Consider the following 27,543-nt stretch of genomic DNA (forward strand, 5'->3'; position numbering starts at 1 on the left):
TGTGAAGGGTTAAAGAACACCACAGAAAGTGATGAGTGTATTAGTGAATTGAAAAAATTGATGCATTAATATAGTGGTTTCAAATGCTATTCCCGATTTTGACAGAAACATAGCTTTCTACCAGGCTGGGAATTATAAGACCTGCGGCCATACAACATTTCCGCTTTTCCCCTCCCTAGGCATATCAGCGATGCAAAGCGAGTAAAACGTCCTATTTGGAAGGAGAAATTGCAATTTATCCTAGCCATCATGTGTTAATAGAAATACATGGGCGACTTTTACATTCTCATTGTACCTTTGGGAGGGGAAGGGAACTCGAAATACAGCAAGATTCCCCCATTCTGAAATGAATACCCACATTATTGGTATTTTCGAGAGTGGGAAAGCCTATGCCATATGGGGTATTCACAAACTTGCAATGGTACCCTAAGCGATCCCGACTTAAAGCAGCAGTTACAGGCGTTGCTCATGAAGAAGAAACTTGTATTGTAGTTAAGAAGATTCTACGTAGCAAAGCCAGGAGAACAATCATATAAAGTTCCAACTCCAAACCTCCGATCTACTCACAATGCTATCTAAAGGCGTCACTGAAGAACTCACAAGGATAAAGTACCTCACAGTAAAGAACTGCGCAGAATCCCACCTAGATTAGGGAAGGAATCTGCTAAAAGCAGCATACTAGCTGCATGAACCAAGAGTATCAGCTAATTTATGAATTGTTTTTTAGTTAGAAGTTTTGTAAAGTGCTACATGAAGCCTTTCATTTACTTCATAGCGCTATAGAATATATAGAATAATAGAAAATGCTTCTAAAGCAGAAGGAAGAGGAAGTTCGAGTTATACTGATGAACATTCTGGCTTCCTGGTTCTGCAGCCTTAGCTAACCGGACAATGATTTTCTTGGCTACACCAGTGTAAAAGTTATGCTATACATAATAAAATGATACAAGCGACCACAAATCAAAACAACAAGGGCCTAAACTCCCTGGGGCCTATGCGCTAGTGTTTGTATAGAGAAACTCAACATCCAGTTACTCATTAACAGGAAGAGCTTAACATAAAGCCTTACACATCATTTGACAATATGTTCACTATTCATTATTAACAATGGGGAAAGGACTCCTTCAAACTCAGAAGACCCAATCAACACCAAGTAGGCACCGGGACCTTAGAAGGGGAAATTCACGCAGAGTCTGACCAACCCATGGGTTTAAACAAAGCCTAACTGACCTCCGATCATGCAGAGCATTTGGAGTACGCAGCACCAAACAACCTAAATGTGTCAGGAATGCGCGGTGTTGAGCCAGGGGTAACATGGTTGGGATAATGTTGTTCTCAAACATGTCAGAGACACTTAAACCTCCACAAAACGACCAGAAAGATCATCACAACTGCAGCACTACACACTCCTCCGAATCCATTGTATATGCCGCTGGTCTTATCCACTTTGGGATCAACTTCCATGCCTACCCTTTTTGTACATCTATAAGGGAATTGATGCAATATCAGCAACAGAGAGTAAAACCCCACGGTGACAACTGTCTAATAGGTGGGGCCAGTGCCCGCACGGTCAGCAGCCACGAACAACCTTCTATACATTGTTAAGTTATGTAGAGTCATATTGTAGTAGAAATGTGTGCAATCGGATGACCACGGCATTCATTCTACCCTACTTTTTTGCATTTTGCCTCCCTCTAAGTCATTGTGTTAATTATTTCCTTACCTCTGCCTGCCTTTAAGGATTCTAAACTCTGGAAATCCCTGCCCACGGTGGGTCACACTTCTCTTTCTTCATCAAACTTATACCTGATGATATAAATAGTTTTGAGATTCTACCCACTCCTTCAAACATCTGCACTAACTTGTGCAGATAATATTAAATGGTTCAGACGTAGGTTTAGAAGCGATAAAAGAGTAACTGCATTTAACATATTTAACATGATTTAGGAATAGTAGAAAAATGGTCGGAGGAGTACTAAATGATTTACTTGAAGAAATACAAAGACTTTTTTTTTTAAAATAGTGATGAGTGTGAGCACCATTGTGACTTCCTACACACTAGTATGAGAAAGATCGGAAAAGAAGGTGTGTATTTTACTCACTCTCTTGGCAAGAGCCAGTGTGAAGGTGTGCCACATCAAAGAAAATGCCAATCTATTCGACGTAAGTATCGGCAGAGGTCCATGGCTAAGACTGGCATTCATGTAGATTTGGAAACATACCATGTATATACACACAGGTATGTTAACCCCTTCGCTGCGGGGCTAATTTCCCCACAGAGCGGGGGGAGGGGGGCCGCGCACGGCGCCGCTGTGCTCATGACGAGCCCAGGCTCGTCATGCAGCACGGTGCTCGTGTGCTGGTGACGAGCCTGGGCTCGTCATGACCACGCCCGCGCAATGGAACGCTCAGCACAGCGGGGAAATTAGCCCCGCGTGTGAGCGTTCCACAGCTCATGACGAGCCTAGGCTCGTCACCAGCACACGAGCACCGTGCTGCATGACGAGCCTAGGCTCGTCATCAGCACAGAAGGGGTTAAGACTAACTTCTGTAGCATTGAGAGGCATCGTATATTATTTACAATCCTATTTCTGTATTCACATAGGGCACAGAGGGGTATTATAACGGTGTGTTAGAGAACTGAACACATACATTTGCTAATAAAAGACCGTATTTGAGAATATTTTAAATCTGAAAAATGCCTTAGAGCTGGCAGCGACATGTATCCCCTGGAGCAGTGGCGGTTTCTCTGTGCGGGCGTCGGGGCTCCGCCCCAGGTAATTTGCACAGTTTATTTCAGGATTTAAGATCACATTAAGTTCACGTTTATTTGTTCGTTAAAATAAAATTAATACATTCCGTTTCGGTTTATTTGAAAATTAAACAGAACACACGGGGCACTGTCTCTGACTCTGCTGCCCAGCCCCATCGTGACGTCCACTAATTGACTTGCTGATCAGTCTTTTGCCGGCTGAGAACATCACAGCCCTGAAGACTGTGATGTCATCAGCTCGGCAAAGACATAGCCTGGAGGCCCAGTCTCCACCCCCTGATGGCGTGGAGATTAAGTTAGCCCCGGGCGTTTTTAACACAAGCCCGGGATTGCTAACGTCTCCACGTCAATCAGAGAGTGGAGAGACTCAGGAGAGCTTGCTGTCGTGTCACCCCACCCCCTCCCAACTCGTCACAGGGTGTGGTGAGACCCACCCTGTGACGAGTTGGGATAGGGATCGTCTGCGCAGACTCACTTCTTCCCGCGCATGCTTGCAGTTGGAGCCTTGGAAGAGAAGTCAAGTAGCAGCCAATTTATGCAGCACTAGAGACTTGTGAAGCAGCCAGCAGGTAGGGCCCCCCAGGCGGGCAGTCTCGTGTTGCATAGTTTCTCATTCATTCACATACGTCGCATAATTCGTCTACCCTTGCCACGTCATTTGCTTTTACTTGCCTCATAATTCAGTCGGGCCATTCTACATAATTATTTGATCCCCGACTATCTCGTAATTCTAGTGGCCCAAGTGTATCACAGCAAGAGTTTTGACGAGAGGGTCCCTCTCGTCAAAACAAGGGTGCTGTCATTGTAAGGGTCTTGAACATTGTGTAAACTTTAAAGCAGTAGGAAGCATTTGCAAAGTTGTTTTGTAACTGGAGGAGAAAACAGTTGAAATAGGCGGCATACCTTTGTTAGTTAGCATATTACACATCAAAGCAGATATTTTAACTTCTCCATGCACAGTGCTATTTAAAGGTCATAAAGGCTCGTCGTCCCCGGGCGTGGCTTGGACGCCGATCGGGATGGCGGCGTGAGCTCGCAGCTCCGCGCGGAATCCCGCTAATTCTCCTGTTTTCGGAACCCCAGGCGACCCGAAGACGACGTTTCTGCCCTCTGAAGTGTAAGGGGACAGCTGGGCATAATCGGAGAGTCGCTGGGGGACTGCTGGCCCCGAGAAGATCGAGAGAAGAGGCGGCCGAGGTGTTGCCGAGGGTGCGAAGAAAATGGCGGCGAGGAGGTCGGACGGCCCCGAACTTCAGCCCTGAGCCAAGTTGTCGCCGAGTGGCAAGAGAACCTGCGCTCGGCTGCCCGAGGCACTGGGAGCGGCGGTGCTGTGTCCTGAGACCAGGGGACGCTGACCTGATTCACCCAGGAGCTTGGGGACCTTCGTTGGTCACCGCCCTCAGACTCATCCTTCCCCCCTCAGGCTTCGGAGGGGGGTGACGGAACGGAGCCCGTCTACCTGGCCATTGCTCCTGAGAGCGTAGGTGGGGACATTGCACTGCCCGGTGCCCGGAGACTGGCACGGAAGCACGGGCGTCAACGCAAAACGGGCGACTGGACTTGTGACGCAGCACCCTGGCATGGCGGCGATCGGAGGGCCGATGCCCGGGAGTCGCGAGGGGGACTCGGCGACATCAACTCGGCTGAGCGAGAGTCCCTCCCCGGAGCTTGACCAAGAACAGCGGCTGAACCGGCGTTTGGATGCCATACTTGATGCGATCACCTCCACTAAGGAAGCATTGCACCATGACATTGCCCAAGTGGCCACGGGCCTGGGCTGCTACGCGCGGATCACGCGAAGCTGGCGGACAGGGTCAAGGACCATGACCAACTGTTGCTGGACCTGAAGCCATCGGTGGTGACTGCGGAGCACAGGATCACGGACATTTTGGCCCGACTGGACTCACTGGAGCGGAGGGCGGAGGATGCTGAAGGCCGCAATAGACGGAACAACGTGCGGGTCGTAGGCCTGCCGGAACGGATTGAGGGGGAGGATGCGGTGGCCTATATGGAGAACTGGTTCCGCACTGTGGTAGCGCCGGAGGGGCTTACTCCTTTTTTCACCCTGGAGCGAGCTCACCGGGTGCCTGCTCGCCCACCGGGGCTTGGCCGCCCCCCCCGACCGATGGTGGTGCGGCTCCTCCACTACAAGGACCGGGATCTCCTCATCCAGCGGGCCAGGATGTCGGGCCCGTATGAGGTGGAGAACAGTAAGGTTACGATCTTCCCGGATTACACTCAAGCGGTCCAGAAGAACAGGGCATCGTTCCTCGCGGTGAAGAAGGAGCTCAGGGAGGAAGGCATCCAGTACTCCTTGCTCTACCCGGCTAAGCTGCGGATCATAATGGATGGCACTACGCACTTTTTTCAGACTCCGGATGAAGTTTGGCAATGGCTGGAGTCATATAGAGCGGGGACGGACAGATCGCATAAAAGTAGGCGAGACCAACCCAAGCAGCCCCGGGTGAGGCAGTCACAACGCATCAGATCCCGCAACAGGCGCCAGCGGGAGAAACGGGAGGCTCAAATTGAGGCGGAGAAGAGGGATGCGCTCGCAGCGACGGCGGCCATTACAGGGTCGCAACAGAACAGTGAACGGGCAGAAACGGACTCGGGAGGGGAAGGCAGCAGGACGGGAGAGGAACTTTCGGAGGCGGAAAGCTCGAAGGGGCCGATAGTGACCCCACAGACATCGGATGGTATTTTCTGCGGCTGAGATAGAATTGGGACTAGATCGAGACTTCATGGTAGGGTGGTATCCTGTTGATGGAGGGCGGGTTGCCGGGAGGGGGAGCTGTGTGCTTCGGAGGGGATGAAGGCGCGGGGCGCGGGCTCCGCTAGCTGGGGTCGGCGGTGACTCACCCCCCTTGGGCCCTTAAGGCCGACTGTGGTGGAGACCACAGGGTACGAGTGTGAGAAGCTGGTTCAAGGTTTGGATGGGGGCGGCCATTGGGTTCGAGTGCTCTGTCCTGGGGAGTGGGGTTTGGGAAGTGTTTCAGTTTTGGGAATGTTCGGGGGGGGGCAACTGCATTGGGGGGGCCATGATCCTTCGTTATCTGAATCGAACTGTACGAAGTTGGAATGGGGACATTACCTAATCTGAAATGCCTGACGTGGAATGTCCGGGGGCTGCGGACTATGGTGAAACGTCACAAAGTACATGCATATCTAGTACGCATGGGGGTTCAGATTGCTATGCTCCAGGAGACTCATCTCACCAAAAAAGAGTGCGCTGCCTTGCAGAAAAGATGGCGGGGCCAAGTGTTTGGCACCACTTACTCAGCGTATGCCAGGGGGGTGTTGATCTGGGGGAGGGCGGGGATACCCTTTCAAGTGCTGAATCAAGTTGTGGATCCGGATGGCCGGTTTGTGGCGGTGGAGGGGAGGTTATATGGACGGGATGTGGTTTTCTGCTGTGTCTATGCACCGAACACTGACCAAGCTCGATACTTTGATAGCCTCTCGGGGTCCTTGGCCTCTTTCCTGGCGGGTCCGATAGTGTTAGGGGGGGACTTCAATTCGATCACGGATGTAGCTCTGGATAGGTCCCATCCCCCCCTGGTGGACTCCCCGGTGCGCAGGCTGGCCGCGCACAGGAAGGACTGGCAGGAACGATGGGGGTTGCTGGATGTCTGGAGGGAGCGGCACAGGGGAGCCAGGGATTATTCCTTTTATTCTGCTCTCCATGATCTGCATGTCAGGATTGATTCGGTGCTCTGCGGTGGTTCCCTAGCCCCATTGATTTCCCATGCGGAGTACCTGGCTAGGACTATCTCCAATCATAACCCCCTATTGGTGCACATTCAGTGGCAGAGAGAGCGCTCAGTGATACCAACATGGCGGCTTCGGCCGGAGACGCTTGAGGATTCTGTGTTCAGCGACGCGGTTCGGCAAGGCATTGATAGTTATTTCGGAGTGAATGAGGGTACGGCTACGAGTAGGTCCACTGAATGGGATGCAATGAAAGTGGTGGTGAGAGGGGTGTGTTTGGGTAGGTTCTCGAATGCTCGCACGCCTGTGTTGAACGACCTAATGAAAGCGGAAGAAACTTTGAGGGACTTGGAGCGCCGCAGGCCGGCTAGGCCAGATTTACAGGCCCAGTTGTTGGAAGCGAAGGAAGTGGTTGCCACCGAGACGGAACGTTTAAGGTGCTATGACTACAGGCAGTATATCATCAGGGCACATGCAGAAAGGGACAAGGTGGGTACCCTCTTGGCCAGACTAGCTAACCCGGAACTTAGGGGCTGCCCGATCCTCCGCATTAGTAACGCGCAGGGAGAAATGGTGTACTCCCAGGCCGCGGTATTGGAACGTTTTAGGGGGTATTATGAGGAATTATACCAGAGTCAGCTGGGAGTGGGGGTTCAGGACATCGCGGAATACCTGGGGGAGAGGCAGCTTCCGGTCCTGGACGAGGAAGACGCGAAGGAGCTGGGTAGCCCGATCACGCTCACGGAAATACGGGTGGCCATCAAACATATGGCCCGCAACAAGACGCCCGGGGTGGACGGACTGCCGATAGAATTTTACCAACAATATGTGGACAGCTTGGCTCCCAGGCTGCTGGTGGTATATACGGAAGCTTTCGAGACGGGGGCATTGCCTGGGTCCATGCGGGAGGCCTTGATTGTACCGCTCCTAAAGCCTGGCCGGGATGCCGCGGATGTGAGGTCTTACCGCCCGCTATCCATGCTGACGGTAGATTATAAGATCCTGAGCCGAATTCTAGCCACCAGGCTGGCCCCACATATGACGGGCCTGGTACACAAGGACCAGGCCGGGTTTATACCCACGAGGAGCACGGCGCTGAATATCCGCCGCCTGGTGGGAATAATGGACGCCATCTTGGACGGGGAGGGAGCTCCGGCGGTCCTGTCTGTGGACATCGAGAAGGCCTTTGATAGTTTGGAATGGTCTTTCCTGGACGGAGTGTTAGAGAGGTTTGGCATGGGCGAGGGGTTCCGAAGGTGGACGAGGGTCTTATATACCTCGGCAACGGCGAGAGTGCGTTTGGGCGGCCTGGTGTCTGCGGCATACCCGGTGGGCAGGGGCACACGACAGGGATGTTCTCTCTCCCCCCTATTGTTTGCTCTGGCGATGGAACCCTTGGCGGTCCATGCGAGGTCAGGTGACCGGTACGCGGGGATAGTCAGCGGCGGGCAGTGGCATTATATATCGCTATATGCGGATGACTTGCTCCTGTACCTGGCTGACACCTCGGGGGCGTTGGTCGGAGCGATGGATCTGTTGTCTGAGTTCGGCCGGCTGTCGGGCCTTAAGGTCAATTGGACGAAGACCTGTGTGTTCCCGCTGCGAGCGGGATCGCCAGTCCCTGGCAGCGATTTGGGTGTGGCATGGGAGCCCTCTTGCATCACCTATTTGGGTGTTCGCATCTACCACGCGACTGCGGACCTATTGGAGGGCAACATTGGTCGCTGTGTCCGGGCACTGCGGGGCAGCTTGTCTTTCTGGTTGACCCTTCCGCTGACGGTTCTGGGCAGGATTGCACTGTTGAAAATGGTGGCGCTCCCCCGCTTCCTCTATTATTTCCGAACGCTGCCTGTCTGGATTCCCCAGGGGGTATTTAGAGAACTGCGGTCAATGATAATTGGCTTCCTATGGGGGCATGGCCGCCGTAGAGTGGCCCTGAGCACGCTACTTCGCCCCAAGCTAGAAGGGGGCATGGCGGTGCCCGACCTCGAGCTGTATTATCTTGCCGCGCAGTTGCAGGTCCTTACACAGAACGTAGCTAGGGTGTTTCGGGGTCCAGAGGAGGACCGGGATCGGGGGATACAACGCCACGTGCTGTCCTACATCATCATGCAACAGAGGCTCGAGTTACGGGCCCTCAACATGGAAGAGCGGACACTCCGGCTGTGCTGGCAGAGGAGCCTTCGGAGAGCGAGGGCATCGCGGCCTTATGCACCGGAGATCCCGGTCGGGATGCTGACGGCTTTGCCGCACGGGGGAGATTGGTCCCCGTTGCTGGATTGGGAAGAGGCGGGACTGCAGGTAGTGGGCGACTTGTACATAGACGGGGCTTTGGCGCCGTTCGAAGCGCTGCGGGACCAGTTCGGGCTGCCTGATGGGGGATTCCTCCTACACGCGGCAGTGGTGGCCGCCATACAGAAGCACTGGAAAGGGGGGCTCATGGAACCCGCGACGACTATGGCGTGCCAATATGTGGTGATGGCGGCTGGTACGTTCAAAGCTGTGACGTGCCTCCATAACAGGATGCTGAATGAGGGACTGGAACCACTCCAAGGGCTCAAGGCTAAATGGGAGATGAGCGTAGGCCGGCCCATACCGGATACGGCATGGGGCCACATCCTGCGGCGCACATGGAAGGGCACTAGAAATGCGCGCTTTCAGCAGGTACATTTCTATGTGCTTCATAGGGCTTATTTAACTCCTGAGAAATTACAGCGGTACTTTCAGGTGCCGGATGCCCGATGCCCACGGTGTTCGTCTCTGGGAGCGGACATGGACCATTTGTTTTGGGGGTGCTCACACCTGGGGACCTATTGGGCGGAGGTAGGGGAACTCCTGAATGAAGTGACTGACAGAGAGGTGGACTTCGACATGGCGGCGTGCCTGCTGCTCTGGTTCCCGCATACGAAACACACCAAGGTGACAAGCAAATTCATAGACCTGGGTCTGATATTGGCGCAGAGGGAAATATCGTGGCATTGGAAGTCCAGGGGGGGACCCTCACTGCGTAGATGGAAGAATGAGCTGCTGCGGTGGTCTGACTGCGAGAGTGTGCTCCGGATGAAGCAGGCTGTAAAGTTGGGGAATGAGAAGGCATTGGATGCGGCGCGTGCATGGGAGTTAGTGGTACAGGCTTTGCGTGATTCTTTGGTAGAGGATGAGGATGGTGAGAACTAAGCCGATGGACACCGCGGGGCGAACACAGAAGTATGGTACCACGCACTGTAGTGGATCCATCCAATTCGACAGGACGAGGCACACACTTTAGCAGTTGCCAGGGGAGGGGGGGCTTTGGGGGGGCTGGTTATCGGGAGTTTGGGGTGGGCCGGAAGCCATTAGATGGTTGCTCGTTAGGGCACCTTGGATCTACTAGGACGGTGGGTACTGCGTGGAGTGTGGAATGGCTGGGTAGAGCGGCCAGGTGTGACAACCCATAGCGCCTAGGGCAGGTCCCGACAAGGGCGGTACCACTGATTATCACTGGGATGGCTGACGGGAGTGATGTTGTGGGTGGGGGGGTAAAAGCAGATACGCAAAACGACATTTCAACCATGGTCCCTATGGGACGTGCACCGTGATGTTTTCCTATTGAACGAAGTAATATGCCGCCCGGCCTCCGGGATGCGGGCTGAATGGCTGTGTACAACTGGGATTTCTTATAGGACGGGGGGATATCACGAGTGAACTGGCTGATTAATTGTATCCTGTGGTTTATAATTCTGCAATAAAAATATAATTAAAAAAATAAAAATAAAGGCTCGTCGTGATTTACGTATAATTTAAATTTATGATGAGTTATCAGCCCCCGTGTTTCTTGGATTTGTGGACTGATTTAATATTACCGCGCCAGCTTGAAGATAGTTAAAACCTCTTCAGAGGCACAGCATTGCTCCAGGCCCATTTGGAATTTGGAAACTATATGTTGGTAACATAAATCTCTTTTTTGGCAATAAAGAAAATAGATTACAGTCTCTCAAGATCGGCGCCCAGAGAAACAATGCCCGCTGCCGCATGTTTCATTGGTCAAGGCCCCTGCTGTCGTAATGCTGGGCCACTGTCTGGGTCTTAATATCTGTATCGTCGGTTCTCAGTCAGCGGCTGGTAAAATGGGAGCTTAGTTGCCATTTACACCCTGTGGGGAAGCAGCCGCCTCGGCCGATTTTGCTTGTGTTTTGTTTGTTTTCTTATCTGAAGCATTTCAAGTTGAAATGCTTCAGATAAGAAAACAAACAAAACACAAGCAATATACACCCCTCCTGACTGAGCAGGCTTTGTGTAGATCGCCACCCAGTGACATCCGGTGACACAGTGAAGATGAAGGCTGCTGTGCTCATAGTGTTGTTGATGATGGCTTATGCTAATAGCGAGGAGACAATAGTACCAGAACCAGCACTTTCAAAGGCGATAAAACTACCGCCAGGTGAGGCTTTTAAGTCAAACTCAGCATTTTCTGATGTATACTTTTATGAGTGTAACATGAAGACTGACTTCAAAGGCTGGGGGGGAGCTTTTCTTCAAACTTGGAAGGGTTTTGAAAAGCGGGTTTAAATTATTATCGGTCATTGGAATGTTCGTAGAAGAGGAGGAATGGTAATTAGTCAGGACTTAAATGCAAAAAGTACGATGCCTCCATTGACAGAGGTTTCTGTGGACTTTCCTGCAGATAGTGCCAATGCGCAGGGAAGAGAGTTCGACAAGTCAATGAAGCTCTTCAGTGCCTGAGATGCGCAGCATTTTCCTTGCTGAGCAGCAGTCGAGGCCGAGGCGGCTGCTTCCCCACAGGGTGTAAATGAGAGAGGCCTGTAAGAGCGCAGCGTGAATGCCAGTATGTAAGACTGCACACGCTCTCTAGTCAGTCCCACTGTTTGCGTAGAATTATGTATTTTTTATGTGTACAGTAAACAAGGGCGCCTTTTATGTATCAAGTAATGGTATCACAGCACCTTCTGTTGAAAGTCAAAAGTATATATCAACATCTTGTTTTTCCAAAGTGCCAATAATATCATTAGACAGAATCGAAATGGGGGGAAAATCACAGCATGGTCCTGCATGAAGGAGCATTAAAACTGTTCTGATCGCGCCATTAAGTCTGGAGACAGGTAATACGGCATAGGGGGGCAAAGCAAAGAGCATTGCCTGGAATCACAAACAGTCATTTGCAGATCTTGAAACGGAAAATGTGCCTACCGAGTACCTAGCGGCCACGTTGTTTGCTTTTGCTGTGCGTATACGAATGTTATGGAATAATCTTCAGATCTGTTGAGCTTTTATTTTCAGTTTCAACGCAAAATGTTTCTATTTATCACTTTCTCACATATTTATTCTCTTCAAAATCACAGCAGTTTTTCATGCATGAAAATCCAGGTGATATGTGGAATTTCTTACCTTACTATTGTTTCATATTGTTGAAGCATTATGATACCCACCAACTCATTCTGGTTATAATATCGGTGTCTAATCTGAACTTTAAGTGTATATTTAGGATGTTTCTGTTATCCTGAGGAAATGCTAGGCACATCAGTTATAGGACAGTACACAAAGCTTTCACTTACTGATAATTTTCCATGCGTTAAATGGTTGTCTGAAAGTTTCTTAATGTTTGTTTTTAATAGGAATGGGCATAATATTTGATGAAATTAGGCTGTTCAGATCAAAAGGCAGGAAATAAAGTCAAGAATTGTCTTAGGAACCAATAGAAAAAAAACATTTAATAGCAATCAATAGGAAACAGTAAAAATCGGGAAATATTTGAATTGGGGATTCTCAATATGATCTATGGGTCCGCTTATGATGGCTTGGAGTAGGATAGAGTCAGGGTTTATTTTTCAGTTTTATATACTGATAACTCGACCTGAAGGTATCAGAGCGCTTTACATGAGCATCAGTTACATTACAGATGTACATATTCATTTTGGTAGGCACGTGGAGAAGAAGTGATTTGCCCAGAATCACAGGATGTTGAGTTGTTCTTGGCGAGACGCAAACCCGGTTCTTCAGGTTTGAGGTTGACTGCTGTAGCCATTTGGCCAAATCCTGTCCTTAGCCAAGAATCCTTCATATTCAGAGCCACATTTAGGAATTAATAGGCGAGCCACTAAACCTCTGGGTCATTAGAGGCACGATCAAATTAGGAATTGCTGCTAGCGCCATGCTTTTTTTCCTCAAAAGTGCTTCAGTTCACAAGGTCTAGCACTTTTGTTGAAAACACACATTATTGGCCTTTAACCCCATGCCACCACAGCCTGAGGGACTGGCTAGGATTTTTTCATTTTTACAGACAATCCCCCAAAGCAGTAGATTGATTTGATTTTTATTTTTGTAGAGCACGCGATTGCCCGTGGGCGTCTTGGTGCTGGATCTGTTTCAGGAGACACATGGTCCAGTTTGCTCAGGTCTATCTTGCTTTGAACAGCCAAGGTTTTTACTTCCTTCCGGAAAGTGAGCAGAGCGGTGCTTTTTTTAATAGTGACTTGGAGTAGGTTTCAAGACCTGGCCGTGTGCAGTATGAAACTTCTTCCTCCCCACCTAGCCTGTCTAAACCTTGGGACCTGGAGCAGTTGAGACTGGCTAGATCTGAGGGTTCTGGATGGTTCATAGGGTTTGAGCCGTGTTATAAGGAGCAAAGGGCCAAAGCCATGAAGGGCCTTATAGGCCAGGCAAAGTGATTTAAACACCACTCTTTTGGGAATCGGGTGCCAGTGGAGGTGCTCCAGTCTGTGGGCTATTGGATCGTGCTTGGGGACGTCCAACACCAATCTGGCTGCTGCGTTCTGTAAGCAATGGATTTTAGCCATGATTTTTTATAGTTTCATGATAGTGGACTATCCCAAAACATTGAATCAATATTCATGAGGTTTTTGGAGTTTTCACCCAGATTGTAGCAGGCACTGATCATTTCCTTAATCTAAAACCAGTTATATTGTAAATTGTAAATTGATACTTGTATAGCGCACTACTCACCCGCAAGGGTCTCAAGGCGCTTGTACGAATACCGCTGTGGAACCCATCCTGGCTTTCCCTGTGAGACCTCCACTCCTGGGCACCCCCCCAAGGTGGAGGCCAGGCATCCTTAGCGTTGTGGGGGCCGTTGTGGAGATTAAGCAAGCTATTGCCCAGAGTTGCAGAGTGGGACTCCATGATTGGAATAGGCACAGAGGCGAGAATTATCAGGCCCGTGGAATTTTGAGCCCAAGACCCGCCGAGGCGGGGAATTGAACCCTGGTCCCGGGCTAGACCTCTGCATCAGGGTCTGCCGCTCTAATCATTGAGCCACATTACAGAAAAAATATCAACTAACATAAATAATATGGCCTAAATATTGTTTGCAAATATATTGGTTTATTGGGTAAAGACTTTCTATTATTAACTCCAGTTCTGAAACATTTTTGTAAACAATATTTAGGGCAAAATATTTTGGTATCATACTACAGCACCACCAAGCTATTCATGATTGCTATGTAAAGCTGTCCCAAATGGAGAGGAAAATGGCTAACTTTCTTTTGCACATCCTTAGATAAATAAGATGGACCTTCTGATACCATCAAGGTGGCAGACCAGTCACTGAGAGGGTATTTCCTATAGCGGAGACAGGTGTTGCTCTTCCATCTGAAATGTAATACTTCTCCTGCCTCTTAATGTGGTTGGGGGGACTAGAAGCTGGCCAGATGGGCAATTTGGTAGAGTATGTCACATTGCTACAGGGCTCTCAATGACTCCCATGGTCTACGAGATGGAGGAAAAATGCATACAGCAGTATAAGGGTGAAGGCGTTATCAGAAAAAGTCTTTTATGGAGCCAAAAAAAGCCTAGGAAGAAGACTGGGCGAAGACAGACATTGCAAAGTATACAACTCTAAGTAGAAGGTACCTATCCGTGGCATAAGCATGAAGACATGTAAGGTTTGAAGGAAGTTCATCAAAAGCTTCTGGGGTCTTGCCTTGATCCTCTCTTTATTTGTTGACGGTCAGTTGTGTGCATTAATCCATTGGGTGATACTAATTATTTCTGTATGGATAGGGCTCCATATGCATCCACAGTCTTCAAAATGTTCAGACCAATAGAACATCTTCATGTGCTAGGGGCTCTCTGTCCACTAGACAATTTTTATATCAGTATGTAAGGGCTTTAGTAGCCAGCTCCAAAAGGATATCACTACAAAGTAGAGACCTAGCAGGACCTGAGAGTTAGTGCAGGATACTAGCTTACAGACTCTGGTTCGCAAGTCCTTCATGCAGCAGAGACCCACAACCTACTAAGCGGCCCTATTTCTTTGTGTTTTGTTGCTGCTGTGGGACCCTCTCTCTCTTGCTCTCTACTGGCTTCAACTTAAATTCCCAACTACATACCCAAGGACAAACGTAACTATTCTTTCGTTCAACAAACTGTTTAAGGTGATAACAAAATTCATACCACATCTCACCAGTACTAAGCTTGAGGTACTAGAGCTTGATGTTTCCTCTCCTGTGAACTTTAACAGCCCTTTTCATATTTGCTATACCATTACATTTGGGCTGAGGGGGGCAGTAATGTTATTTGGTAGGTATCGATATGCAATAGATAGTCTAATGTTTGTACATTAGCCACTATATTCCCAATAAACAACGCTCCCAAGAGCCATGGAGCTTTAAGTTGTGACTTGAGTCCAGGACCTACAGCAACCAAAGCGTCTCCTATCACATTTGTTTTATCATTATCAAGTAATTTGTGGGGTAACTGCCAGATGAGATGGTGCCCTCATCAAGTTGAGGACTTTGAGTGATTATTATTTCAATGTTTCAGATTTGGACTCTGTGGCTGTTGAAATTCGCAGTTGATTATTCAAGGTAGCCACAGTGGCTATGGCTTCTTTATGAACTTCTACTAACTGCAAGGCCTTAGGGTATTTTTGAATGCTGTTATAAAGCTCTGTGGTTGAGCTACCTATGTTATACGACAGCTCTTTGATAATGTAACACCTGCACTTTCACAATTGCTTTATTAACCAACCTGCTTTCTCAAATTTGCTTAAAAATGCACCGTTTTTTCACTATTTTTTCAAAATTTTCTCGGGGGGAATTCCCCCCGAACCCTCCTTAGGGAGTTCGGGCTCGCTCGCTGCGCTCGCTACCGTGCAGTATGATTATCAGTTTACGCCACACCACTTTCAAATGTCACCAGCCGCCACTGCCCTGGAGCATGAGGTTCTGCCACGGTGGTGACCTATCAAGTGAGAGGGTTTTCATCCTTCATCTTTGCGGAAGTCCCACCCAGATTAAGACAGGAACATCCTGCCCTTCTTCTTGAAGAGATCATGACAAACTTGAATTAAATCCAGTGTGCTAAAACTACGAAAACTAAAACTTTCTGGCCCATGCAGACTGACTCTGGACTCCTAGTATTTACCCTGAACACCCTATGTCGGGATCCACAGGTGGGTTGAGGGGCTTGGCAATATTGAGAAGGAATGCCTGTCAATCCTGGAGAAGATTATCTCCCAGATAAGTCGGATTCCTCTTCCGCTCCCTCTGATGTTAAAGACTGAGGATGCAGGATTGCAAAGGTGTGCAAAGGTTTGCAATCTGCCTGAGCTGCCTCGAGTGGGATCCATTGTGTTGTGTCTCAGAATCGACTTGAACATTTTCCTCCCCGACTACAGGAGGAGGTATATACTTAATTCTTATATCTCTGCACCCCTAGGGCCATCAAGACTTGTTCAGAGGAGCAAGATAGGAGATATCGAGGCCCACAATTTAGGTTTGCCGTCCAAAACCTAAGGGATCTGCTTGTTCTTGGACTCCGGGGTCCCATTTATGAAGTGGATACGGGTAAATACATAACGAAGTGCTCCACCAAAGAAGGAAGGACTCTGAGGTTTCGTGATGTCTGAATTTTGGGGCCACCTCTTTTCAATGTGTTAAATGATAGTACAGTAATATGTTGTGTATGTTCTACTGGGTGGCTTTTTTAAAAGAATATTATTAGTCTCACTTGCCAGGTAGAACTGGTCATATATTTTGTTCTTCGCAAGGCTGAAAAACTCACAGACACAGCATCAGGAAACACCAATGTGCAGGCGACACACAACTTTGCCTAAAAAAACGACATGAAAACCTGCTTCATGTTATTCCAAAAAAGCACGTCTAGCTCCTACTGAAATCTCAACTCGACAGAAGCCGAATTCCTCCTGCCTATCAACAGCATAAGACAACCACTTTATTCAAGCTTGGCTGACAATAACTGAGACAGCATCATCTCCAGATGACAGCGAATGTGAAATGACTTGGATTCACCCTCAACACCGATCTCTCTTTAAAGAGCTTATCGCCAAAATTACTACAACAGCTTGGTGCTAGTTTTAAAAGGCTGGGTCCCTTTTTACCGGAAAATGACATCAGAACAATAGTGCAAGCCTTGGTTATCCAGCACATGAGTGAAAGAAAGGCATGACGTCAGAGCATTACAAGCTTCACTTAAATTGAGAACAAGGTGGAAAGTCTTTAATTGCAAGTACTTTTCTTATTAATTACAAAGAAGGTAAATTACCTGAGAAAGATCTGGAATGTCTCCTCGATCAATCCCAACTTGCTGCATTGTAAAGAAAAAAACAGTGTTATGTAGTTTTCAAATTAGGTTTGCAAAAACACACAGCATAAATAACATGTAACAAGCATGGAATGTGTTTACCGTTGTTTGTCCATAAGCCCACCTATGCCCCCCTCAGGTAACCAAAACAACATGATCGCTTGATATATATATATTTCAACAAAGAAATTCAGAAATCGAAAAACTGAATTTAATTAAAAATGCAACTGAAACGGTTTGGATTGCTGACGAATATTAACCCCTTCACTGCAGCGGCTATTCCGCCGCAGTGCTAAGGGGGGTGGGGGGGTCGCGTGGCGGTCCCGTGCTCGTGACGGAACCGCTCCGTCACGGCACGCGGGTGAGCTGTGCTTGTGACGGAACGGTTTCGTCACAGCCCCGCCCGCGCTAGAGAACGTTAGCGCAGGCGCGGCGAGAGGGCCGTGACGGAACCGTTCCGTCACCAGCACAGCCCACCCGAGGCTCGTGACGGAACGGTTCCGTCACGAGCATGGGAAGGGTTCAACAGGAAAGGTTTTCATTACACAATGTTCTATGATTTACTCAGACGTCCTCCTACTCCCATAAAGAAAACGCTACTTATCTAAAGTTAATAAGTAGATATGGTCTCTGACGACTTAGGAATGCACTACATGGGCCATCAATCCAAGTGATTGGCGAGCAGCCCTGAAGCCCATTGGCATCGCAGCAATGCTGATTCACCCACTGTCTCTGGTCTCAGCCCCTTCATGGACTGTCCCTACTGATAACTAAATAATGTGCAATGCAAACACTCCAATCAAATTAGCCAGTCTGGGTTCAACGTCCTGCAGGCCAGCATTCATTTTTTTCATTCCGGTAGGAAACTTCTATTTTAAGACTGTTTAATTGTATTTAGATAACGATGAGGAATGCTAAAATATGTTTGCCTGACATTGCTTGGCAGAATGCGGAGTCTAATTTTAGCACAAGACAGAATATACCAGTGGCCCTGAGAAACAAACTAATGTCAGGGAAGTTTGCATGGACAGGGAAGCCGGTCCTGGGCAGCTGCAGGGCACAGCCCTGGGACGGTTTTTGGTATAGTTGGGTTTGGGCTGGTGGTTTGGTAGTTTCCTGAAAGGTTGGAAGGTGTTCTTCTGTGACATTGGCTCTGCACAGTGAAAGAGCCTAGGAATACATCTGCAAGGCTATTTTATGTATACCGTGGTTTTGTAGCAATCGCATGGCGAGATTCCATTCAGAGGGTGCTGCAAAGTGAGTGGTGACTGGCAGGTTGCAGGGTAAGCAATTTGCAACCATACTCCATTGGCTATCTTTTGAATTGAAATATTTATGTGAATTGTTTGCCTAGGTTGGCTACTTTTTTGGGGGGGGGGAGTTTTATTTAGCGCAAACTAGACCCGGAGAAATCAGGTATCAGAGCGCTTTACATGAGCACCAGTTTACTTACAAATGGACACATTCCTTTTTGTTAGACAATGGGAGATTAAGTGATTTGCCCAGAATCAGAGACGTTGAGCATTGATGCCAAGACTTGAACCCGGTTCCCCAGGTTCAAGGCCGACCACTCTGTCCGTAAGGCTACCTCGTCTCCCCAGGTGTTGCGAGTACTGTGTGTGCAATGTAATTTATAGTCCTGTTGTTGCGAAATTTAGAGAAGTGAGTGCATGATTAGTGGTAAATCTATGCTGAATGTCAATTCTTTGCAAGCGAAGGGACGTCAGTGTCATCTTGGCATGATTTAAGGTAGGTAGCAGTGTGGCGTGTTGATATGCGTGCACCTTCTCTGTGGAAAGAATATATGCAGTATACAACTTGTACCTGCAAATACTTATTAGTGTTCCCTGTACCGGTCTATACATTGCCATTAAATCTTTTCATTTGAAAATTAAGAGATCAGCAACATGAACTTGGGGAGAGTTACAGGACCTTTAAAAAATGATAACATGGGTCCTTTGCTGGCACTAATACTAGAGTAATTGATACTGCACAAAGGGGGCTAAAATTCGGTGTCTGCCCTTTGTGTATTTACGGTTTGCTATTTTGGTTAATTTGTTTCCATAATAGAACAAGTGTGTCAACCAGTATTGCACCTTGATTGGCTGTCTGAGGGAATTATTCGAAGGGCACTCCTTCCGTGGTAGCCAAATTGGTATATTAATTCGTACCAGGTATCAAACAACAAGAAATAAGAAAACTGATCAGGTGGATTCAGGAATGTACAGCCACTCTCTCTGAGAGAATATGAGGATTTGCTGATCATTAAAAACCAATCTGATGGAGCAGTTTGGATCCAGAGTGGAATTTAACACGGAGGTCTGTAAGGAGTTCAGGTACTCAGCAGAGTCCGTGGTTGCGAGCTGGATTTCTCAATCCCGTAAGCAAGTTTAAGATTTATCATAAAGAAGAGGCACACATGCCAAAAATCCCTTTGAATGTGTTGGGAGTCTGCAAGGTGAGATGGTGTCCTCAGATGGATGGTGATCCAGTGGCTGATAAGAGGATCTCAGAGGAAAGATAACATGGACAATTATCAGTGCGTGAGAAACCTGAAGGCCAAACAAGTGTAACAAATCACTGAGCTTAGTCAAGTAAAGTCAATCAATCAATCAATCGACATTTATAGAGCGCACTACATACCCGTAGGGTCTCAAGGCGCTGGGGGTGGGGGGGGTGCCGCTACTGCTCGAACAGCCAGGTCTTCAGCTTCTTCCTGAAGGAGAGGTGGTCTTGGGTCAGGCGCAGGTCAGTCGGGAGGGAGTTCCAGGTCTAGGCGGCCAGGTAGGAGAAGGACCTTCCTCCTGTAGTCGCTCTTCGGATGCGGGGGACGGCGGCGAGGGCGTGGTTGGCTGATCGGAGGTGGCGTTTGGGAGCGTAGAAGTTGATTCGGCTGTTGAGGTAGCTTGGGCCTTGGTCGTGTAGGGCTTTGTGTGCGTGGGTGAGGAGGCGGAAGGTGATTCTTTTGTTGACGGGGAGCCAGTGAAGGTCTCTCAGATGTCCGGAGATGTGGCTGGTTCGTGGGATGTCGAGGATGAGTCTGGCTGAGGCGTTCTGGATCCGCTGGAGTCTCTTCTGGAGCTTGGCGGTGGTACCGGCGTAGAGGGCGTTGCCGTAGTCCAGTCGGCTAGTGACGAGGGCCTGGGTGACGGTCTTCCTGGTCTCGGTGGGGATCCACCAGAAGATCTTCCGTAGCATGCGTAGGATGTTGAAGCACGCCGAGGAGACGTTGTTGACTTGCCTGGTCATGGAGAGGGAGGAGTCCAGGATGAAGCCCTGGTTGCGTGCATGGTCTGTCCGTTTGGGTGCGGTGCCCAGGGCGGGAGGCCACCAGGAGTCGTCCCAGGCGGAGGGTGAAGAGCCCAGGATGAGGACCTCCGTCTTGTCCGAGTTCAGTTTCAGGCGGCTGGTCGTCATCCACTCGGCTATCTCTTTCATCCCTTCGTGCAGGTTGGCTCTGGCGGCGGCGGGGTCGTTGGTCAGGGAGAGGATCAGCTGGGTGTCGTCGGCGTAGGAGATTATGCTGAGGTTGTGTTGGCGTGCGATGGCCGCGAGGGGGCTCATGTAGACGTTGAAGAGGGTGGGGCTCAGTGAGGATCCTTGAGGGATGCCGCAGATGACTTCGGTGGCCTCTGACTTGTACGGTGGTAGGCGGACTCTCTGTGTTCTTCCGTCGAGGAAGGAGATGATCCATTCCAGCGCCTTGTCCAGGATTCCGACGTTGCTGAGGCGCTGTACTAGGGTGCGGTGGCAGACAGTGTCGAATGCCGCGGAGAGGTCTAGGAGGATGAGGGCCGCTGTTTCTCCGTTGTCCATGAGGGCTCGGATGTCATCGGTGGCGGCGATGAGGGCGGTCTCGGTGCTGTGATTGGCTCGGAAGCCGGACTGTGAGGGGTCGAGGGATCCATTCGTCTCGAGGAAGGCGGCCATCTGCTTGTTGACGGTCTTCTCGATGACTTTGGCTGGAAACGGGAGGAGCGAGATGGGGCGGTAATTCTTGAGTTCGGTAGGGTCCGCTGTGGGTTTCTTGAGTAGAGCGCTGAGTTCGGCGTGCTTCCAGCTCTCAGGGAAGGTGGCGGTGTCGAAGGATGTGTTGATGATGTCTCGCAGGTGGGGTGCGATGACAGCGTCGGCCTTGTTGAAGACGTGGTGAGGGCAGGGGTCGGTCGGTGATCCGGAGTGGATGGAGTTCATCGTGCGGATGGTGTCTTCGGTGCTGATCGGGGTCCAGGCGTGGAGGGTGGTGGTGGGGGGTGGTTGTTCGGTCTTGGTGTGCGTTGGTTGGTTGTTGAAGCTGTTGTGTATGTCCGCGATCTTGTTGTGGAAGTATGAAGCGAGGGAGTTGCAGAGGTCTTGCGATGGGGTGAGGGCGTTGTTTCCTGAGCTGGGGTTGGATAGCTCTTTCATGATGTTGAAGAGTTCCTTGCAGTTGTGTGCGTTGTTGTCCAGCCGGTCCTTGAATGCAGTTTTCTTGGCGGCGCGGATCAGCTGGTGGTGCTTCCGGGTGGCCAGCTTGAAGGTGGTCCTGTTGTCCGGTGTAGGTTCCCTTCTCCAGACTTTCTCGAGGGCTCGGCAGTTCTTCTTGGAGCTCTTGAGTTCGTCGGTGAACCACGGGGCTTTCTTGCTGCCGGGTCTGCTGGGCGGGGTCCTCAGCGGGGCGAGCTCGTCCGCGCAGATGCTGATCCACTTCGTGAGGTTGTCGGCGCCCTGGCTGGGGTTTGCTGAGCTGGCAGGAGGGTGCTGGCTCAGGGAGGTGGCGAGCTGGTCTGCTGTGATCTTGTTCCAGCTTCTGCGGGCGGCCTGTTGCTGGTGGTGGTGGGTCGTCGTTCTCTTGAAGGTGAAGTGGACGCAGCTGTGGTCCGTCCATTGAAGCTCTGTGGCGTGGCTGAAGTCGATGTCTGTGCTGGAAGAGAAGACTGCGTCGAGTGTGTGTCCGGCGAGGTGGGTAGGGGTGGACACCAGCTGCTTGAGTCCAAGATTGGCGAGGTTGTCGAGCAGGGTGCTGGTGTTGCGGTCGTTGTTGTTTTCCAGGTGGAAGTTGAGGTCCCCCAGGAGGATGTAGTCAGCGGAGGGGAGGGCATGCGGGCTGACGAAGTCGGCAATGTCCTCGCTGAATTGTGTGCGTGGTCCCGGGGGTCGGTAGATCAGGGTGCCTCTGAGGGTGGTGTTCGGGTCGGTGTGGATCTGGAAATGCAGGTGTTCGGCGGTGGTCAGGGTGTTGTCGGTGCTGGTCGTGAGACGGATGGTGTTCCTGTGGATGATGGCGATGCCTCCTCCCATCTGGTTGGCGGTGCGGTCCCTCCGGACGATCTTGTAGCCCTCTGAGATAGCGATGGCGATGTCGGGAGCTGAAGAGGCGTTCATCCAGGTCTCTGTGAGGAAGGCGACGTCAGGGGCTGTGGTGTCGAGGAGGTTCCAGAGTTCGATGGCGTGTCTGTGGACGGAGCGGGTGTTGAGCAGGATGCACTTGAGGTGGGTGCTGCTGGTGTTCGACTTGGCGGGTGCTGGTGCGAGGCAGGTCCGGATGCAGGTGAATTTGCAGGCGTGGCAGCTGAAGGGTCCGTGGGTGCGTCGTGGTGTGGCTTGGTGGCATCCTGGGAGTCGGCTGGTGTTGAGTGCGATGAGGGTGGCGGTGGAGTACGTCAGGCGGGTCGGTCGGGGTCTTCGTGGGCCAGGGGTCCTGGTGCTGGTCGCGATCCGGTCGCGGACGGGCGCAGACGGGCTTACCTTTGGCGCGCCTTCGGGGCACAATAGGCGCGCCCGCTGCACGTGACCGCTGCGCGTTCGCACGGTCGCCATATAAGGCGAAGTGCGCGGGTGGGCGGAGCAGCTGGGAGGCGGGAGCGGGGAGGGTACAGAAGAGAAAAGGGGCGGGGTAAATGGCGGGAAGCGGGGAGGGAGAGCGGAGGGCGGCGAGGTAGGCGGGCAAACAGGAAGGAAACCGTTAACACGGCACAAAAATTACAATAAAACAAGCACAAATGGAGGGAAAAACAAATGGAGAAAACAGGAAGAAAAACGTTAACACGGCACAAAAATTACAATAAAACAAGCACAAATGGAGGGAAAAACAAATGGAGAAAACAAATGGAGAGAAAACCAAGACGGCAGCGAGGCCGGCGGCGAGGCAGTTAGGCAAGGCAATGGGGCACACGCAGCAGCTGGTGGCCGTGCGGCGCGGGGGTGTCCCACAAGTGGGTCCAAACCACGACTGGTCCAGTGATCCTCAAGGACATTAGATGTAACCAAGATGAAAATGAACCTTTCTATTTAATACTGAGGAGGAAACAGAGAGCATCAATGGCTAAAAGAGCAGTGGATAACGAAGTAAGTTCTCTCTTGCACACAAATGGCTGTGGAACACTACCGTTGGGACGGGAACGTCCCCAGCATAGTATACAGGCACATCCCCCTGCCTTAAGTGCCTGACTAGTGTACTGACTTTCATTTTTGCCCTGGAACCACAGTAATCTAGCCTGAGTGTGGAAGCCTAGAACTGTCTCGGACTTTGTGAGGTTCATGACCTTAAGTGGCACACCAAGCTTGGGTTCAAAGACTAAAGTAGACGACTATCCCTCTCCTGGGTGTATTTCTTAAAGCAGTGGTGGCAGCGTACAGTGTTTTGTGATCTGTAGTGTGACTAGAACTTTTCTTTGCGTCAGTGAGAGTATGGTCTTCTGACCCTTCTCATGTAAAGTTCAGCTGTTATGTGTTATATGATGCAAAACTCATCACTAGCATCCTATGTGCACGGGTGATTAAGTGTGAGACATGTACCGTAGTAATACTTATTCTCTGCATTCCTGTGCCTGGAGGGTGGAGACCCAATTACTGAAGGGAGAAGCATGCAGACAGGACTGTTAGCAAGGTGCTGCTGACTAGGTCTTCCTGAGCTCTGCTTTTTGTTAGGGGGAGGTTTGGGACTGCAGTTTGCTGTTGAAGTTGGGGGTGTGTCTAGGTGGTGCCTCTCCTTTTGTCATTCTCGGATTACTCCTTCAGGAAGGTTGACAATAGCTAGATGCAGAAACCTCACACTTCAATGGGCCTCTTTTCTGAGTACCCTTGTTTACACTTAGTACAAAGGCTGACATTTGAAAGGGAACCAACCCAAATGTGTGCTTAAGTTTGTGATAGTGGATCCACATCCCATATCTGAAAAAGCTATATAAAACCCTCAGTCCAATGTTCTTCTTGACCAAGAAAAGGGGAGACTCGCAATGTACCCTTGCAGTTTCTGGGTAACCAGTAATTGTATCTGCTTGTTGGCTAGTTTGTCACAGGTGAGGTGACTTAAACTGAAATCATCACTTCCCAATGGAAAGGCTGAGGATCTGCATGTGTCTAAACAGCCTCTAAAGTGGTCTGCCTGCAGAGAGAGGGAAGGAGTGTGCCTGGCAATAGGATAGTCTGTGAAAGAGGAGAGGGCCCAACATTTTCCTGGTGAAAGGCACACCTAGAGTAAGAAGACGATCGGGAAACAGCACTCGAGGAACAGGCTGTGCAACGAAGGGGCCCCCTGGACTATTTGCACAGTTCTTGGAGATATAAATATCACTGTACTGTGGAATGTCATTCTATGTCGTCGGGCAGTCTGCCAGCAGGCAAGTGAATGGTGCCGTCACCAATGACAAGAAGAAAGAGACAGAATCATCACTGTGGGGGGGCAGCACCTCATTACCCTGGAGGATGCAACTGCCTCCAGACACCACACATAAGACTTGACATGGCAGCCTCAGATTTCACAAACGAAGTGGCAGTCTGCAGCTTAACCAGGAGGGAAGCATGTGCCAATGACTGGTTCTGCCACGTAAATCTACCCAAAAGCTTGTCCTGTAAAGACTGCCCAGCTGGCAGCAGCTGCTTCAGTAATCTACAAAGGAAGAGTCCACCCAATGAAGGCAGGATCACCAATCATGCTCATTGCACAGCCCAGCTGACCTTCAATCACCAGCAAGTAAACATGGGACTGAAATGTACCTGGGGACGCGGGAAAGACTGAGATGCATGAGCAAATATACTGCACCTGCTTCAGACTTATAGGTGCAAAAGCTGCAAAAGACATTAAACTGACTTCAACTCATGAGAATTATTCAGTGAACCTTTTCCTTGACAACGCCTTAGTACAATATTTCAGTAGGGACGGTGATAAAGAGATCTTAGCCATAGCAGGAGGGAAGAGAGTAAACTGTGATGAAACGGACAATACAGCACCTCATGGTTATGGGCCACTTATTACCACCCTGTATGACATATTAATTGGATTGTGCAGCATTTATTTCTCCTGTAAGGTTAAAAGTACTTTCTTTTTCATAAATACAAGCACTGGGCCGGACCTTATTTTATTATGTCTATTGCATTACTATCGAGTGCTGAGCTCTTGCCCCACCAAACCACATCCTTGAGAAACCTGTGACTGATCGCCTTCGCTGCTCATAGAGTCAAGCGAGGAAAGGGTTGTACGTGGCCAAGTGTGTGGAGCTATAGGAGGAAGGACCCCAGCACATCAGTGGGAAACAACTTCAACCACCATAGTGTTGATGTGGCCCTCGAATGGCATCTGACGACTGTATGGTAGCAGGAAACACATAAGAAAGGGAGGTTTCTTGCCCCTTCCCTTCCCAATCTTGTTCACAACCTAAGTAATTATTTCACAGACCAGAGAAGAGCAGTGATGCACTTGTTCATCAATGCCTTATTTGTCACATCTCTAAGAATAAAGAGAGTGTTGCTAAGTACTGCTTGTAGTAAAGACGAAGGAGTTTGGTGCTGGCAAATTATGATGTTAATGCCCAAGAACAAGACATCAGGAGGGTCTGAGCTCTTGTTGGAAGAGTGAGGCAAAGTACTCCGTTTGGAGGAGGTGAATTTTCTAAAAGGTTACAATCGATTACCTCACTTTCTGGCAGATACTTTAACTACACATACCTCACCTTTAGAATATCCCTAGGCACCGGAATAAATCCAGCAGGCTTAAACCGCATTGCTCCCATGTGCCTGTAGTTTATGCCATGAGGCTCCACGTTGATTTTGTTCCGCTATCGAAAGATGATGAAGCTCCATCCTCACTCTAACATCAGCTCCTTTAATCAGAAGTACCAGTGTGCAGATCTCAAGTTTGTGACATTTTTAGATGGGAAACATAGACCATTCGGCAGAACTAGAGGGCAGTGAGGAGTCTGTGATTAGATATGGTGTCCACCAGAAAGAGTGTTATCAAAGGTAAGCAACTTGTTCTTTTGATGGATATTTCTAGCTGTAGATTCCTTGACTTCAACATATATACCAAATCAATACCCCCAAGATGGTGGTATTTGGATTGGCTCAGATTGAAAAATTACTACAGAAACAAAAGGGCAAAGTGTCCTTCCGATTGGACCTGGCTGTCAAGGTAGTAATGCCTTGTTAACGTGTGCACCGATGCCCACATCTCAGCGTTACACATCAAGAAAAGGATCTCCTTGTGCTAATGTAGGGGTAGCAGCAAAGGCACTGATGGAATGGATCCTCAGTCCTTTTGGAGGCTTCTTAGCCAGTGCGTAACAGATCTTAATGCAGGACTATCAATCTTGACAAAGTCCTTTTCAGCACTGTTGTGCCCTTCTTTGCCCCAGAAGACCGCACACAACGCTGATTGTCCACCCGTTGGTTTCTGATGCGATCTATATGAAATTTCAAGACTCTTGCAGTTCAGCTTATGGAGTTTCTCCTCCCCTCTTGTGAGTGATGAGGCAAAGCAAAGAATATTGGGAAAGTGACCGATTGCCCAACATGAACAGGATCATGGCTTGTGACAAAAAAGGCCATCCTGGCCCTCAACACCTCTTTACCTGGAGAAAAAAGTGGTGCGAGACAGCTGCATTGCAAGAGCTTACAGTTCACGCATGCGACGAGTTGAAGTTGCCATGATTAGGAATACAGTATTCAAAGTCACGAGACATAGTGGACAGCTGTGCATCTTTTTAAAGAGAGTGCACATGAGCAAATTGAGATCTCACTATGGCATCACAAACTGTTTGGGGGGTGGGGGAAAAATGTATCAAACCTTTTATAAACCTCATAAAAACAAATGATTTGAACAAGGACGGTTGGTTCAACAAACACAAAAAAAAGCAAAAAAGCAAGGCAAATAACCTTTAATGCTGTTAACTGCAAGACCTTGCTGGGTCAGAGATAAAACAAACAAAATATCTGACAGTTTTGCTTGTAATGTCTCTGTATTGGATGTGTCACACCAGTCTAAAAACTTGTCTCTGCGTAGACACACCTTGTAGAGGGATGCCTGGCACAAAGGATGACATTCACAACTTGGGGAGGAAGATCAAATGCATTCAACTGCCACAGTTCAATCTCTAAGCATGGAGGTACAGATTGCACAGATTAGGGTGTAGAACCCTAGCCTGCCGTTGGGACAGGAGATCCTTTGAAAGTGATTGCCGGAGTGGAGGACAGATGAAGATGGCCAGGCGATGCGGATACCACACTCTCTTAGCCCAACGTGA

At 49.4% G+C, this 27,543-nt stretch overlaps 1 protein-coding gene across 7 annotated transcripts in view; it reads right to left on the minus strand.

Annotated features, from left to right (window-relative positions):
- Positions 1 to 27,543, minus strand: part of PICALM (phosphatidylinositol binding clathrin assembly protein) — a 495,196-nt gene that overhangs the window by 197,205 nt on the left and 270,448 nt on the right. For all 7 annotated transcript variants that reach the window (XM_086933969.1, XM_086933970.1, XM_086933967.1 and 4 more), the window contains exon 8: positions 17,006 to 17,047. In XM_086933969.1, coding sequence (XP_086790095.1) covers positions 17,006 to 17,047 — 42 coding nt within the window. The remainder of the gene's footprint in view (positions 1 to 17,005; positions 17,048 to 27,543) is intronic.

The sequence above is a fragment of the Lissotriton vulgaris genome, chromosome 8 (assembly GCF_964263255.1).
Source record: "Lissotriton vulgaris chromosome 8, aLisVul1.2, whole genome shotgun sequence".
Lineage (NCBI taxonomy): Eukaryota > Metazoa > Chordata > Amphibia > Caudata > Salamandridae > Lissotriton > Lissotriton vulgaris.